This window comes from Sesamum indicum, linkage group LG6 (genome assembly GCF_026168435.1).
Source record: "Sesamum indicum cultivar Baizhima isolate 11 linkage group LG6, ASM2616843v1, whole genome shotgun sequence".
In the NCBI taxonomy this organism is placed as follows: Eukaryota; Viridiplantae; Streptophyta; class Magnoliopsida; order Lamiales; family Pedaliaceae; genus Sesamum; species Sesamum indicum.
The window spans coordinates 6,307,314-6,323,606 of record NC_142662.1 but is presented as its reverse complement, the minus strand read 5'-3'; the positions used below and the strand labels follow the sequence as shown (position 1 = coordinate 6,323,606).

The window sequence follows — 16,293 nt, the reverse complement described above, 5'->3', positions numbered from 1 at the left end:
CTTTCTGATTATTGCATTTAATTAATGTCTGACATCTTGCTGCATCAAATGATGCAACTGATTCTTGATTCAAAGGAATAAAAAAAGAGAGAATATGGCTGCACAGAATGATGAGAGAATAAAGCAAATGAAAGCCTTCATTCTTGATGTTTCAAGTTCCTTAGTGCATCTTTATTTGGTGATTGGATGTATGAGGTTAACATTTTCAAATCTTTCTTGAAAGGTGGAATCTTGGCTTGGATCATATTTTTTATTTCTACATTTATTGTATTTTTTTATTTTATTTAATATATACATGTTATGATGCACAAAAATAATATCCTTTACTTTATTTGATTTCTAAAAAGTATGAATGAATCTAATTAATTTTGTTAAATCGAAACCATTTTTTTGTTAAAAAAAAAAACATAACATTTCACAATATATTTCTCAATAAGGTTTGCATGTCATTTTTGACAAAATCCGATCATAATAGTAATTTCAATAATTTTAATGAATTTTTTAAAATATTCCTCAAACTTGCACAAACTTCAACACTATGTTTGGTTTTGATTTTGGCCCATCTTTGAGATGGACCAAAATATAGACTATGTTTGGTTTGCTTAGTTTTGTAAGTTTTAAATATATTTTTTATTATCTTAAAATAGTTTTAATTACTTTTTCCAAAAAATATAATTAATTAATAAATAATATTTATTTTAAATAACTCACAACTAAATAAATTATATATATTTTTATTATATATATAAATATATATAAAAGAGACGTAATTTGACAATGAAAAGTATTTTTTATCTCCTCAGTACCCAACATCAAACATATACTTATTTTATATTATCTCTAAGAACAAATCCAAACATACACACTATCTCTAACTTATTTTTATTTATCTTTGTTTTTCTCTCTTTATCTCCACAAAATACCCCAAAACAAGTTAAAAACAAAACCAAACATTATGCAATAATCTTGAAGACACTATCTCATGATTGATAATTAACCCATCAATAAAAAAATTAATTATTTAAAATTTTAAATATTTTACAATCATATCGAGTGTACTATGTATCGCTAATTAAAAGAGAAAATATACGTATTGCGGCCTAAAAAGGGTAAAAAAAATAAAAAAATAAAAAAAAAGAAAGAAAGAGATAATATTGGCATTTGGGTTGAGTAAAATAGAAGCCCATTATGAAATGGGGGGAAGAAAGCCCAAGGATGAAGCCCACTATACATGATTCTAGAACAATGTTTCCATTCACAATTTTCAACAAAACAACCAGCAAACGTCTACTCAACGTTACACGTGACAAACACGTGACGCAGCTCCAGCTTCCGATCCAACGGCTCAGATAATCGCGTCAGCTTAAAGCTACGCGATTCAGCACAAATTCAAAAAGCCTTCAACAAAACCTACGCTATGTTGATTAGGGCTCCCCGAATATATATATACGCACATATATTCGCAGCGCAGATATCACTGTAATCTTTCACAATCTCTGTCTCTCTTACTCTTCCTGTTCTTTCTCTCTGTTAAAGAACAGCGAGGTCTAATGGTGAGCCTTTGTGATTTCTGAATTCGATTTGTTTTATTTTTGTGATTCTTGTTTGAGTTGTTCTTACGTGGTTTGGTTTAATCGTTTTCGGTGTTTTCCTTTTTCTCTGAATTTCGTCTTCTTTTTGGGTTTTCAGGCGTTGCCGAATCAACAGACAGTGGATTACCCAAGCTTCAAGCTCGTAATTGTTGGTGATGGTGGAACTGGTAAGTTTTTTTAATTTCATTTGAATCGCGAATCTCGGGTTTTAGTTTGTTATTTTAGCTGAAAGCGTTATTCGGCTTTGGTCTGTATGCTCATCGGGATTTTATGTTGTTTTTTTGAAAATTAGTGGTTACTGGATATACTTGTGTGTTTGTGCCGTGTGTTACATGAATTTGCTCTGGACATTGTGTTTGTATAATTGTGATGGTTGTATGCTTCCAATGTACATGTTTCGACATTTTGTGAGTTCTCATTGGATTGGAGCCTCTATAAATTTTTTATTTAGGGTTTAGGGTTTATGGTTACCTGTTATGCTCTATGAGTGCATCTGCTATATATCATCTTTCATTTAGCTTTTGCTGGCAAGTGTATGTTTAGAATAAACTAGATAATCTAAGAGAGGAATAAAAGAGTGGGCGTATTGATTTTTCATTTTAACTTCATTGTTTCTGAGGTTTGTTTGCTATTGTTATAGGAAAAACCACATTTGTGAAGAGGCATCTCACTGGTGAATTCGAGAAGAAATACGAGCGTAAGACTTTTTCCATGATCTTTGTTTTAGCTTTGAACTTTGGATTCTTTTGTAAGGTTGTTCCTAAAGATTCTCTGGTTGTACAGCTACTATTGGTGTGGAAGTTCATCCATTGGATTTCTTCACCAACTGCGGGAAAATCAGATTTTATTGCTGGGACACAGCTGGTCAGGAGAAATTTGGTGGCCTCAGGGATGGATACTAGTGAGTAAATAATATTTAGTATATATGGCTCAAGTTCTTTTTTATGGAAACATATGTTCCTTTCCTGTTATGGATGTCAAGTCTACATATGTTTTAGTTTTGACTGGATTTTGAGTGTGGCTGTGACATTAGAATGTCAGGTTTATGCGCTTCTCCTATTGAAATGATCTTGTTTTATAATGAGACTGATTTTAAACTGCTGCAGCATTCATGGACAATGTGCAATCATTATGTTTGATGTAACAGCTCGGTTGACTTACAAGAATGTTCCAACATGGCATCGTGATCTTTGCCGGTATCTTCTGCTCATCTATTTTTATCTTGGTGGTAAAGCTTGTATTTTTGGTGTTAGCCACAAAGTTCTGATGTTTTACCTGTAAATTTCAGAGTCTGTGAGAATATTCCAATAGTCCTATGTGGGAACAAGGTTGATGTCAAGAACAGGCAGGTGAAAGCTAAGCAGGTTACTTTCCACAGGAAAAAGAACTTGCAGTACTATGAAATATCAGCTAAGAGTAATTACAACTTTGAGAAGCCTTTCCTGTACCTTGCCAGGAAGCTTGCTGGGTGTGTATCTATGCAATAAAGTTTAAGATACCAATCTTCATACCAAATTCTCTAAAGCTGTTTTCATATTGGGGTGCAATTTGAGTGGATACCAACCTGCTTTTTGGTTGCAGGGATCCTAACTTGCACTTTGTTGAGTCTCCTGCGCTTGCTCCACCAGAAGTGCAAATTGATTTGGCTGCACAGCAACAGTAAATCTCTCCCTCTTTTAACCTTACGAAGGGCTCCTCTTCCCCTGCCCTTAGCATTCTAAATTTCTGTACTGGCTGCTCTATTTTGAAGATGCTAAACTAAATTATTTTTGCAGACATGAAGCGGAGCTTGCTGCTGCTGCTAGCCAGCCCCTTCCTGATGATGACGATGAGGCTTTTGACTGAACTGCTGGGATCTTTTATAGTCCATTCCCCTTGTATCTTGTGATGGTGTCCCATTTTTTCTTCTGTTCCTCGTTTCTAAGGATTTTGTTTGGGACTTCCCTAGTCCTGAAGCATGAGGTTCTAATGAAATATGTAGGGCTTTGAACTTACGTGGATGTGGTTTGATTTGGTTGTGAGAAGATGATTAATCTTCTGAACGTATGAGGATCATTTGTATGGCTGTAGTCCACATTTCCAATTGAGATATTTTATTGTTATCGTTCTGCTATGATCTCCTGTCCATGCTGTGTTTTATGGTGTTGGACGTCCATTGTGGGCAATAGCTGGTGCTCTCGAGCCCCCGACCCCCGTTTGCTTATTTGTGCTGTGGGGGTATAAAACACAACTCTTGAAGCCAAAGCTCGGTTGTATTATGCCGAGAAGCAAGCATGTCCTGTCTGCAATGCTTCAAAATGAGAAATTAATAAAAAGTGAACGCGGTTCTACTTCCTGACATTCGAACTATATTTTGGTTGGTTCCCCTTAATATGGACCAATTCTTGGCTTTCCAATCTCAACTGAGGTGATCGATCAAGCTGTCTGGTACTGTATTTTATGCAACAAGTGATAAAAAAAATGGACGGGCCACATTTTCAGACAAGGTTGCTCATAAACAACTAGAATAAATAAGTAAACATTATTGTATTCAGGTTATCAAAACTGAACTACAAGGCGGACACACCCGACTTTTCATGGTTTATCATCCTTTCCTCTTTCTGACCACGGAGAAAGGATAAAGAATGTTCAGATTCCTCATTCATGAATGCTTAGTCTTGACACCCCGGGAAAGGATACAAAAGTTGTGTTAACGGACAACATAGGATTGACTTTCACTTTGTTGCACCCATAGAAGGCGTTGACTAGCACTACATTTGTTGAAAACAACTAGCAATCCCTCACGACCATGTCAACTCTATTTATAGTAAACTAACAAGAGGGATTTTATCCAGATCTTCCGACTTAAGATAGCTACAGGGTATGCTCAGACCAGAGATTCTAACGTTGCAATAACAATCCTCTTTTCAGCGTACCTCATCTTTCAACGGGGCTGTGCTTGAAGAAATTGAAACTTCCTGGTTAGATATCTGATTTGCCTGGAGGAAAATCCAGATTTCATAGTTCACTGCATGCACCAGAATTAACCGATAAGTGCACGTACATGAAAATTTCCAGCATCTTCTGCGTACCTTGAAATAGTGTAATTTGACAAAAAATGGCAAATTGGCTGTCCGGCCCATGTGGAAGAGCTCTGCCCGAATAAAACCACGTAGCTATGCTTACCTGAATCTTTTTTGAGTCTTACATCATTCTTTTACCCTGAGCATCTCGACTCTATTTTATCTATAAGAGGAAATTTGATTGCCACATGCAAGAACTTTGGAAAGACCGCAAACATGCATGTAAACCGCAAGCATCTTGCAATAAGTTGTCAAACTTATTCTATAACAATGCTAGGGACATGTAGTGAATTTAATAAGATAAGGATATGAGTTGTTCTATGCTTAAAAGCAGGATATTTGTATCATACGAACAAATAAGGTCCCATGAAGTCAGGTGACACAAAACTACACACTGTACGCCTATTTATTCTAGTCATATAAGTATTTAACCACACATTTGTTGATTAGTTAACAAAACAGAAAGAACAAAAGGATAGAATATCTGAAAATCAAGACAGAGAAATGACTGAAGCAGATAAAACATCATTAGAAAATACTGAATAAAAAAAAACAGACATGAAGAAAACAAATTCAACATGCCATGCGTACTAATATTCCCAAATAGAACATTTTCTCTCCTATTGAGCACATATTCCCTTCCAGCGAAAGACATGTTTACAGATTAAGTTAAGCCCAAACTAATTAGAATAGTTATATAGACTAAAATTGTTTGGTACCAGGAGTGGCGATAAAGTGTTACATCAGTTTGAAAATAGATGACTATATCATCCAAAAGTTTATGCCAAGGGAAAGGCAGCAAACCCTGGCACCATCTTTTGGCCATGGAAGCAAATGATGCAAGTCTCCAACTGTACCCCTCGAAAATGCAGGGATTGAGGACTGATGAACAACTATCCCCAAACAGAAACTTATGTGGTAATCCTGCCACAAGTATGCATCCAGTTTTTGGTGAATAACAGGAAAAATAAAAGCATATTTGGAATATCACTGAAATTCGCTGCGAACAACATACAAGCAAGAAACACATTATTCTCTGAGCAGAAGGTAAGTACACAGACATTTTAGTTTAGCTCCCTATCCTATATGCAGTCCCAAATTCAAAAGCCAACCTCAAGATGCCATTGTCTCTGACTCTTAGAAATGGAAACTATGTAGTACAGATTGATATCCCAGAGTGCGTGCCTCAACATTGGGGTTTGAGACATGTATGGCATGCAGGAGTTCATAATCAAAGTATGTCATGTTTTATTCAGAAAAGACTTCTGTTGTCAAATGAAACATTTAGAATTCATTGCATAACTACTTACAACACCTTCATGGATCTTTAAAACCTGTAAAATGCCATGCATAACAATTATACCTTCAGAGAAAGTTTCTAGGAACTGTTGAGACAATAAAGCTGATGATATCCTAGAAGAACCAGAACCAATAAAAAACAAGTAACCAATGCAAAATTAGAAGGAAAATAATATTTTCTTTGGAAGAATTGTCTGCATCAATTGACAAATGAGAATTTGATACAAAGCTCTTAGTTACAAAATGCCACCTGTCTAGACAGAAGTAAATATAATAACCAAGATTGGAGTTACATTTGTAACAATAAAGTTTCTCTTACATTGTTGAAACAGAACCAGCAAGGTCTAAATTCTACTATGATAAAGTGATAAAAGTAACATTTATTCAACCATTATCTAACATTTATAGCAGTTTTAGCAGAAATTAGGTGCTTCAGCTCCATCAAATGTTCATCATTTGAAATATGGAGCATAATACGAAGATTTGTCAACAGTGCTTCCTGTTCCCAACTTAAGGGACCAGAAGCATACAAAGCTTCAAGAGTTCTGCGATAAGCACGCAACTCTAACCTACGGATACTGACTGCGACTTCCTCTTTTGGAGGAAGAGAACTACTTTTTCTCTCAGAACCTGAACCATAACAGGACTCTGCATCACTACAAAAGGTGTCTGTGTCTTGGCAAGCCAGGGATATAAAAGGAACAAAAAAGTTGTTTGGACTCTGATCAGTAACACTACAACTACCAACAGAACATGCATCAGTCTCTGAACTATTTAATTCTGAGTTTCGGATCCCAGAAGAGCCAAGAACACCACTTAGTTTTGCTCTCTCCATATGATTATATCCAGTTGATATAATTTTAATGGAAGCATGCATGTTTTTTCCACCCAAAACTTCTCTTGGGTAAGCAACAGCATCTACCTTTTCAAGCACTGGGGTGGAGACCAATCTATGCTTCCTCCCATCTCTCTCAATTGCTCTTAATTTTTGGATGTGTCCATTATGTGCTTCAATGATAGAGGAGCCATATGCGGACATCCTCTTTAGGGGTCTTGACGAGATCATATGAGATTCCCAACATGGAGCTTCATCCTGAATGTTCACGCTATTTCTTTGAGGTTGCTTTTTAGCCCTTGCATTTAGTTGGGGGACAGGGAATCTAATCTTCGGATTTGAAGTTGATGGCTTGCTAGCTATAACATCCTCCCTTCCTTGGGAACTCTGAAAGCAAGAGAAACAATGAGATCAGAGATTGCGAAATTGCAATCTAAAAGGATATGTTTGTATACCTGTCAATCAGGAGAGAACACAACATTTGGAGATGGCAAGATGGTGCATAGTATTAACAATAAACACTTGTCAGAAACCAGGGGAATTGGTGTGTGATCCTTAAATTCTATTATTCCACAGAATATTCAAGTCAAATTCTACACTTGCAGTTAAAATTAAGTTGAGGCAAAAATTAAAGTCATTATATACAATGAAATTGCACCATCTGCTTTTATTTTTCTCCCCTTTATTTCTCAAAAGAGACGGATTTAGAAGGCAGCATGCAAACAAAGCAGATTAGTTGAAACTGATAGTGTTCGAAATTCATTTGCCAAAAGATGCAGCCAACTCAATAACTTCTACATAAAAATTGACAGCAACAAAGGAAAGGCGAAAATGCTACAGCAACCTCAGAGAAACAGAAAAATGAAAGTTACCTTTCCAATCAGATGCCATTTGTCATCTTGCCAGGTTTGTCTTATCCGGATATTTGATTCATCCACAATTAATTCCTGTGAGCACCCAAGTAGTCTTACCAGATACTGGATCTTTTTGCTTTTACATTCTTTCTTGCAGCGGAGAACCTTCACGATAGCAGCAATCTTCCAGGCATATTCATAAAATACCTCCACTATGTCTCCAGCGATGCAATTATCTACACCTGGGACCTGAGGGGGGGATGGTCTCACAAACTTCCTTGAAACTGTCTCCACCATTTGTTCGCTTGCCATATCAGGATAAGGATCATATTGCACGCGATAAGTATGGCCATTACCAGAAAGTATCTCTGCGACACGCCATGAAAGTGGCGCCTCTGTTTTGTTCATAACCTCCACTTTGTCCCCTTTTCTTAATCTCATTATAAGCAATCTTGTTCAGAAAATATTAAAAGTCTGGTACAAGAAAGGAAACAAGATTATGTTATAAAACAGCAAATACTTTTGATAACCAAACATTTTAGCAAGCAACATAATATCAATATCAGCTGGACAGTAAACTAAAACAAAATCTGCAGCTTACACTTACAGAAATCAAAGGGTTCACAGAAACAAACTACTGTTCCCTTCACCAAATATTGGATCGCATTAAGACTCCATAAGCCGTAGAAAAACAGTATAATCTATTTATTGTTAGATTTCTTGAAATAGAAAAGAAAAAGGGTTTTTTTTTACAACTGTTATGATGAACGAGTTGAAGTTCTGTAGAAAGCACACAATTTTCAATCTGTATTGAGGATCAGCGAATAGCTAAGAATTGGTTAGTACTTTAAAATATCCATAATAAAAATTTCAAAATATTAAGAACAAAAATTTCCAATTTTTTCGTACAGAAAAGATGAATCAGTAAATTGTCACTTGATTCCTAGAATGCTATGAAATGTCCAAGAATTCAATACTTTAAAATTAAACTAACTCGCAAAAGAAAAAAAAAAGGAAAAAGAAAAAAAAAATAAAAAGGAATAGGGAAGGCTGTACAAAGCCTTCTAAGAGTGGCCAGAACATCGATACAAAATCAAATTTCAACAAAATAATCAACAAATTAGATACCAAACCTGTGAAAGACTCAGAATTTGATAAAATCCCCAAATTAAAGCAACTAAATTCTGATTAATTTAGGGATTAATAGCACCGCAAGTGAAACCCTAAAACTGAATTAATCACTCACCTTTTCTTGCAATTAAAGGAGAATTCTCGAGTTGAGCAGTTGCAATTAGGTAGTGTTGATCTCTGAATTTCTCTCTCTCTCTCTAAATCAGAACTTTGATTTTCACTTTATGTTCTAGGGTTTTTTTCTTTTTCTTTTTTGCTTTGGCGTGAGGAAAAATATTAATTGGGGGGGCGAAAAATAATATTAATTAAAAATGAAAAAAAAAAATTTTATATATATATATGGTGGAGGATATTATGGGAATAATGAAAATATTGGTTTATAACTCAATCAAAACCATAAAAAAAAAGTCGGGGGTGCGTAATGCACGCCCTTTGGTTGTACGAAACCACCTAATTTGTGCTGGGCCTGGAAACATTATCTCACCTTCACGCGCATATCCTTATCGTCTCATACACTGCCTCGTTTTATTCGTCTATTTATTTATTCAGGTAATTGTTTTCTTTTGTGATTTAATGTAATAATATGTATATCTTTTTTTAATTTGACAAATTTTATTTAATATTCTTAATGTTTGTTCCCGTTTAATAAGTAGATTATTTTAATAGTTTTAAAATATTTTACCTTGGGTTAAATACAATTTACATCCATGTATTCATAAAAAAAGTACAAAAAAACCCCTGTAAGAAAATAAAATGAAATTTACATCCTTTGTGATTTAAAAAATAATGCAATTTATCTCCCTCCAAAGGGGGTAAATTGCATTATTTTTAATATCACAGATTGGTAAATTGTACTTTATTTTTTCATAGGGGCTTTTTTGTATTTTTTCATTAACGCAGGGGGTAAATTGTATTTAACCCCTTTCACCTTTCTGTTTAAATATACAAATTGCTTCATTCTAAAAAATACAGAAAGATAAATAAGGAGATAAATTTGCTCATTTGTAATATTATAGGGTAGTAAATTGCATTAAGCCCTTTGTTATTATTAGCAAAACATTCGAATAAAATTCATATTTACCTCATGACTGACTTATTACTAATTTATTACAGGTCAAAATGAATCTTTTCTGACCAAATACCTTTAAATATTTTTGTATGTTAATGCATGTGAGGAGGTGTAGTTTCTTAAAATGGTAGTTTGGTCATAAAAAGATGTGTTAACCTGCAACAAGTCAGTAACAATAAATTTGGTAAACTTCGATTAACAGACGAACCTATTTATTAGACAAAAGCAAAAATCAAGAATGCTAAATGTAAAACTATACCAATTTCAATAAAGGACGATATAATTATCAATGTTTTCCGTTTTTAATATAAATAAAAAGAGAACAAAATGGGGGATATATAAGGTTTTTATTCGCTGTAAATTTTGTTAGTAAAAATGTAAAATCTTGGGGTGGGGTGAGGGGTGTTGTGGGCATCTTTTGCTAATGCACATTCTTTTAATTGATAAAGAATAATTAATTTTTATTGAAACATCGTTATAATATTTGGTTTTAGTTTTGCTACATATTTTAGATGGGCCAAAACATGAACAATGTGTGCCTTGATTTGTTTTGGAAGTTTTGGTGGTGTTTTAAGATGTTTTGAAACAGTGTCTCATTTATTTTTTGTTAAAACAAGTCTATACTAATTATATGTCCTACAACTAAAAAAATTATATACATACTCATATATATATATATATATATATAAAGAGATATGATTTGACAATGAACAATAGTTTTTGTCTCCTACTAAACAACATCAAACATATCATACTTATCTCCAAAAATAAATCCAAACATACACACTATTTCTAACAAACATACTTATTTATCTTTGTTTTTCTCTCTATATCTCCACAAAACACATTGAAACAAGTTAAAAATGAAACCAAATACAGTGCATGTTTTTTACTCTTTCCATTAGTATATGTCAACATTGATAGATAATTTGATAGAGAACTTGTAATTTTCTGAAAATCTGTACTGACTTGTTGTAATAAACAAAAAGAGATTTTAAATGAAATAGATGTACAATGTTTTCTTCAAATATGGAAAACTATTTTCATTAGAATAATTCTATATCAACACAAAAGAAATGGATTAATTCCTACATTATAAATAATTAACCTTTGAAAATTAAGGCAAATCAATACTCTATCTACCACCCAATTATGTAAAACCAGTGCAGAAATTTTAAATTTTGACGACGATTGATCAACATTTACTATGATTTTAACTATAACTAAAACGTTTATCATGTTTTCTAGTTTTGGTTAGTATTTTTATTTATTTTATTTATCTCTCTCCAAATTTCCTGCCCTCCGGCCATCTCATCGGCCCATTACTAATTGCCAATCACCTCACCTTTTCTCCGTCCGCAAAATCCTTGTCCGCGATACCCTCTCTTTTAAATATGTTTTGCCGCATCGTCCTTTCGTTGGCGTACCATTATCATTTGAAAGTTCACTCCACAACAATCATTTTTCACCGTCACCCATTGCCGCCCGTTCCACCTCCTACAATTTTGACCTCAATTTTAACGATTAGATCAAAATCTCTATATTTTGAAAAAGATAGGAACTAGAATCGTACCTCAAAATATTTAGAGACCAAAATCAATGTTGGCGCTAAATATGGAGACCAAATTTGTAATTATCCCCAAAATAAATACAAATGAAAAGTTGTTAATATTCTTTTCTTTTTCTTCTTCTTCTTTTTTTTTTTTTAAATCTTAGATTTATTTTATTGTTAAATGTCGTGAGTGATGGATTAATAGACCAAATCATGGTATTTACGATGTGCTAAATTAATGTTACGTGTGGGATTTTGTGAATATAAACATACTCAATATGGATTAGACATATTAGAAGTAATTAAAAAGCTAGAGATTGTGATTTGGCAACTAACAATAGCTTCATTATCACTGCTAACTACACCATAGCACAATGCGGTTATAACTTTATTGTCTTAATTTTTTTTCTTGACTTTGGTCATCTTAATCGCACTTTGATTGACGATTTATTTTTTGTGAAATTTGTTGATTAGATTTTACCTAATTGATGAGGGAGATTATTTAATTATCAAAATATTCCTGTATTTTATGGTATTTTTATGTTATATAACTGACTAAATGGGAACCATTTGATCAGGCCAAAGTCAACCATTGTAGTAGCCTTTGGGTGAGATGATGTGGCAAGATTTTACCGATGCAGAGGGTACCATACTACTATAAATATCTTCATTTATGATTATTCAAACACATATTTATTACTATTTACCGTCATTTTCTGGTCTCCTTCGACCTCATATTTTTCGACCCCACAATTTTAATTTAAGCATTGGAGGGCCATCGCCAAGGGCTACTCGACTAGTCTTACGTTTGCTTTGTTCTCAGGATCCACTAACAGGTAACTCGAAAAAAGAATCTAGCGACCCGATTTTGGGACCCATTTCTGCAATTTGATTCGAATTTTGTGCGACCTACGTGACTAATATATTTATTAGTTATACTGAAATATCAAAATCGAAAACTTTGGTATCTATATAATTGCAGTACCCTTTGTATTTATTCCCAAGTTAGGAATCAGAATTTGTACGGAATATTGGTTAGGATTAAATAATAGTACAACACGTGGAGAGGGCTATTTCGCAAAATTACAATTGTTGTAATTGGCACGATTAGATGTCAATCTGATACAATTTTAATCCAATAAATTGGATGTCAATTAAAATTTGATATAATTATAAATACTCACTTGTTATTTAACAATTTATAAATACTCATTTAAAAAATAATAATAATAATTATATAACCCCTGAAAGCCTAAACTGTGAGATGGAAACGTTTTACTTTTGTTGATTTTCACTATAAAAAAATATTTTTAAAAAGTGCTGAAAATAAAATTGAGGAGGCTTAAAATAAATAATCCATAAGTGTATTAGTCCACAAAAAGATATATCGAAAGAATATTTTAATTAGTTCATTGTAAAATTTGGATTAAAATTTAATGGAGGCTAACGAAATAGATTTGTTGTTAAAATAATGTTATAATTATTAAATATTTTTAATTTTTTAAATAATAAAAAAAATATTTATAATTATCTAAACCCTAATGAGAGAGGGGTGGAATTGCAATTTATCCTATTAATTAATGAGGAAGGCACTCGGTATCTCCTTAAGTTTGTTGCTACCTATAATATATATATATATATATATAAATAATATTAAACAATACTGTTACATATTTTATACAATTGTACCAAATTTGCTATGTGAAAACCCTACAAATTAGCTACTTAGGTTGCCAAACATGATTTTGTAGGTATTCTTGACCAACTTTATGAGGCTTAAATGTATTTTTTATTTTTTTTAGGATAATATTTTAATTTCATATTTTTTTAATTTTTATAATTTTAGTAATTCTTTTTATTAAAAAATGTATGTGCCTCTTACGTGGTATTTCAATCATTATTTTTATATTTTAACTTTTTATAATAGAATTTTGATCTTATATCTTTTTTAATTTTACTACAACAGTAAAGGGTTTCAGAGATGGAAAAAAAACCTATAATTGGGTCTCTAACAAATCAGAGAAGCAAAATTTTCAAAAAGAAATTTGGTGCTGGAAGTCCAAAAGTTCCGTCTATATATTGTAGCTTTATTTTACAATTAAGATGAAATACATGTTGTCTTTGAATCCGTCTCTGAAAGGTAAAATTTATTGATGGAAAATTTTTGGGGCTCTATTTTCACGACTACACTTAATTTATGAGAATTCTCTCTATATATATGTTTTAAGTTGAATTGAGATGGCTAGATAGTGACACGGCACGAACTGAAAATAGATTAGATGTGGCTATTTTTCCACTATAAATATATGCACAATTGTGCATGAGTTTCATCAACCAACGGGTCCCAACACTCACAATAACTAAGATCTTGATTGGAACAATTGTGCTCCAATTTCCTTCCGTTAAGGGCAAGTAATGGAGATCCCGATGCCTTTTAGCTTCAGTACTGCTCTGCTGCTTTTTCCATCTTTCATCTTCTTTCTAATCATGGCATGGAAGAAATCCAAATCCCCCAGAAAATACGAGAAGTTGCCTCCAGGCCCTCCAAAGCTGCCGGTGATTGGGCACCTCCACCACTTGGCCGGCGAGCTGCCACATCGTGCATACAGAAGAATAGCTCACAAGTATGGACCCGTCATTCATCTGCAGCTTGGAGAAGTCTCAGCTGTCGTGATTTCATCACGGGAGGCGACTAAAGAGGTGCTCAAAGATCAGGACCCTGCCTGCGCAAATAGACCTGAAAGCATCGGCATTCAGATCATGTGGTACGATTACGTTGACATGACCTTCAGTCCCTACAACGGATACTGGAGGCAGATGCGTAAGATTTGCACTCTGGAGCTTCTCAGCGCTAAGAATGTCAGGTCTTTTGGGTACATTAGGCAGGAGGAGTTGTCTCTTCTCCTTGAATCTCTCCGGTCGTCATCTGGAGAGGCCATCAATCTGACCCAAAAGGTGTTTGCGTTCACGAGTTCTGTCATCTGCAGGGCGTCTTTAGGTAAAGTGATGAGGGATCGCGACAAGCTGATAGAAATGTTGAAGAAGGCAGTCGCAATGGCCGGAGGATTTGAGTTGGCTGATTTGTTTCCCTCTTCCAAATTGATGCATGTTCTCTGTTGGAACAAATACAAATTGTTACGGATGCGGCGGAAGCTCGATGCAATTCTTGATGTCATCCTGGAGGAGCATAAATTGAAGAAGAGTGGAGATGTTAGCCGCGGTGAAGACATAGTGGATGTTCTACTCAGAATGCAGAAAAACGGAGAACTCCAATTTCCCATCACTAATGACAACATCAAAGCCGTCATTTTTGTAAGAATCCATATACGGCTGACTCGATTCAATACATATATAGCCTTCTTCTTTGTTAACTAATTAACAATGATTTTATATACAGGACATGTTCTCTGCCGGAACTGAAACATCATCAACTACCATCGATTGGGCCATGGCAGAACTAATGAGAAACCCTCGGGTGATGGCAAAAGTACAAGCAGAAGTAAGAGAAGCCTTTAAGGGAAAGACGACGGTGGAAGAGAGCGACGTGCAGGCTCTCAAATACCTGAAATTGGTGATCAAAGAAACATTCAGGCTGCACCCTCCAATCCCATTACTCCCAAGAGCATGCAGAGATGAATGCGAAGTTAATGGCTACTCAATTCCTCTCAAATCCAAAGTCCTGATTAACATCTGGGCCATGGGAAGGGATCCCGAATATTGGCATCAACCCGAGACCTTCCAACCCGAAAGATTCGACAACAGTTGCATTGATTTCTTGGGGAATAACTTGGAATACATCCCATTCGGGGCAGGAAGAAGGATTTGCCCTGGGATGAACTTCGGACTGGCAAATGTGGAGCTTCCATTGGCACAACTTCTCTACCACTTCGACTGGAAGATGCCGAAAGGAATGACTCCAGACGATGTAGACATGACGGAGGCAGAAGGAATTGCGATCGCAAGAAAGAATGGTCTATTCTTGGTTCCCACACCCTACAATCCTTCCCAGGAGACTTGATCACCAAGATGCATCAATATAACCTTTATCAAGTATACCAAAATTTTAGACATTTCACTTCTTTTTGTTTAATCGAAATAGTAGTTATATAATTATATTAATATTAAAAAATTATCAACACTTAGCGTGCCGTCTATGTACCAACAACTTTCACTAGTCAAATATAGATAACAAAGCTATTGAGTAGCGCAATATGTTGTGCGTTAATTGGCCAACTCTACAAGTGGAGAAAGTTTCTGAAATTAAATCATTTAGATGAGTCCAATTAGATGACTATGAAACAACAAATTCTAATAAGTACAATAAAATAAGTACTTATACTAGTAATTTTTATATTTATTTATCATATTTTAATTTTAATCATTATACTAAAATTTTATGAAATTGAATATTAATTGATATACAAAATTAAAATTATTTTTCATTGCATGTTTATTAAGATTGGCGCGCATTGCCATATTATAGAATAAGCATACTCGTCTTCTTGTTTTTCTAAATTTTTATTTCTTGTAGCTAGCCTTGGTATTTTTCAAAACCAAATGATAATTGTAAAGAAAAGTAACATTTGTTGTTCTATAATTTAGAGTTTTTTTTAATTTCTTTATCCTATTAATTACCAATAGTCACTTTTAATCCATAATTTTTAAAAAATAGTATTTTTGATACTATATCATCTTTCATTATATATTAACAGAAATAACACATGCTTAGTACATGGCCTTTAGGGCTTTTACACTATTGATTTTACTGATCATGAGATTATCACTTTTTGCCTGATAATTTTAAAAAATAATACTTTTGATACACTTTACAACGACATAATCTTTTCTTCTAAATAAACCAACAAAAATGTGATATATAACAAAAAATACTAATTCTTT

The 16,293-nt window shown here is 34.0% G+C and overlaps 3 protein-coding genes across 3 annotated transcripts; 2 read left to right on the top strand and 1 right to left on the bottom strand.

The window, feature by feature from the left end:
- The first annotated feature begins 1,392 nt into the window (after positions 1 to 1,392).
- Positions 1,393 to 3,705, top strand: LOC105164833 (GTP-binding nuclear protein Ran1B). The gene is made up of 8 exons (XM_020694686.2): positions 1,393 to 1,553; positions 1,690 to 1,759; positions 2,233 to 2,289; positions 2,376 to 2,493; positions 2,699 to 2,788; positions 2,881 to 3,060; positions 3,174 to 3,251; positions 3,368 to 3,705. The coding sequence occupies exons 1-8, from the start codon at positions 1,551 to 1,553 to the stop codon at positions 3,435 to 3,437; spliced, it is 666 nt and encodes a 221-aa protein (XP_020550345.1). The 5' UTR covers positions 1,393 to 1,550; the 3' UTR covers positions 3,438 to 3,705.
- A 2,397-nt stretch (positions 3,706 to 6,102) lies between these two features.
- On the bottom strand, positions 6,103 to 9,092 carry LOC105164835 (uncharacterized). Its single transcript, XM_011083628.3, has 3 exons — positions 8,889 to 9,092; positions 7,661 to 8,116; positions 6,103 to 7,175 (listed from the first exon to the last, which is right to left on the bottom strand). Exons 2-3 carry the CDS (start codon positions 8,081 to 8,083, stop codon positions 6,345 to 6,347), a joined length of 1,254 nt encoding a protein of 417 aa, XP_011081930.1. The 5' UTR covers positions 8,084 to 8,116; positions 8,889 to 9,092; the 3' UTR covers positions 6,103 to 6,344.
- A 4,528-nt stretch (positions 9,093 to 13,620) lies between these two features.
- LOC105164836 (cytochrome P450 71D95-like) lies at positions 13,621 to 15,604 on the top strand. Its single transcript, XM_011083630.3, has 2 exons — positions 13,621 to 14,706; positions 14,792 to 15,604. Exons 1-2 carry the CDS (start codon positions 13,810 to 13,812, stop codon positions 15,410 to 15,412), a joined length of 1,518 nt encoding a protein of 505 aa, XP_011081932.1. The 5' UTR covers positions 13,621 to 13,809; the 3' UTR covers positions 15,413 to 15,604.
- Positions 15,605 to 16,293: the final 689 nt, after the last annotated feature.

Coding starts and splice junctions, on each gene's coding strand:
- LOC105164835 (XM_011083628.3), bottom strand. CDS start 8,083: ATGAGATTAAGAAAAGGGGACAAAGTGGAGGTTATGAACAAAACAGAG. Junction 7,176..7,660: donor AATGGCATCTGATTGGAAAG/GTAACTTTCATT, acceptor TCTTGCTTTCAG/AGTTCCCAAGGAAGGGAGGA.
- LOC105164836 (XM_011083630.3), top strand. CDS start 13,810: ATGGAGATCCCGATGCCTTTTAGCTTCAGTACTGCTCTGCTGCTTTTT. Junction 14,707..14,791: donor ACATCAAAGCCGTCATTTTT/GTAAGAATCCAT, acceptor TTTTATATACAG/GACATGTTCTCTGCCGGAAC.
- LOC105164833 (XM_020694686.2), top strand. Junction 1,760..2,232: donor TGTTGGTGATGGTGGAACTG/GTAAGTTTTTTT, acceptor CTATTGTTATAG/GAAAAACCACATTTGTGAAG. Junction 3,252..3,367: donor GATTTGGCTGCACAGCAACA/GTAAATCTCTCC, acceptor TTATTTTTGCAG/ACATGAAGCGGAGCTTGCTG.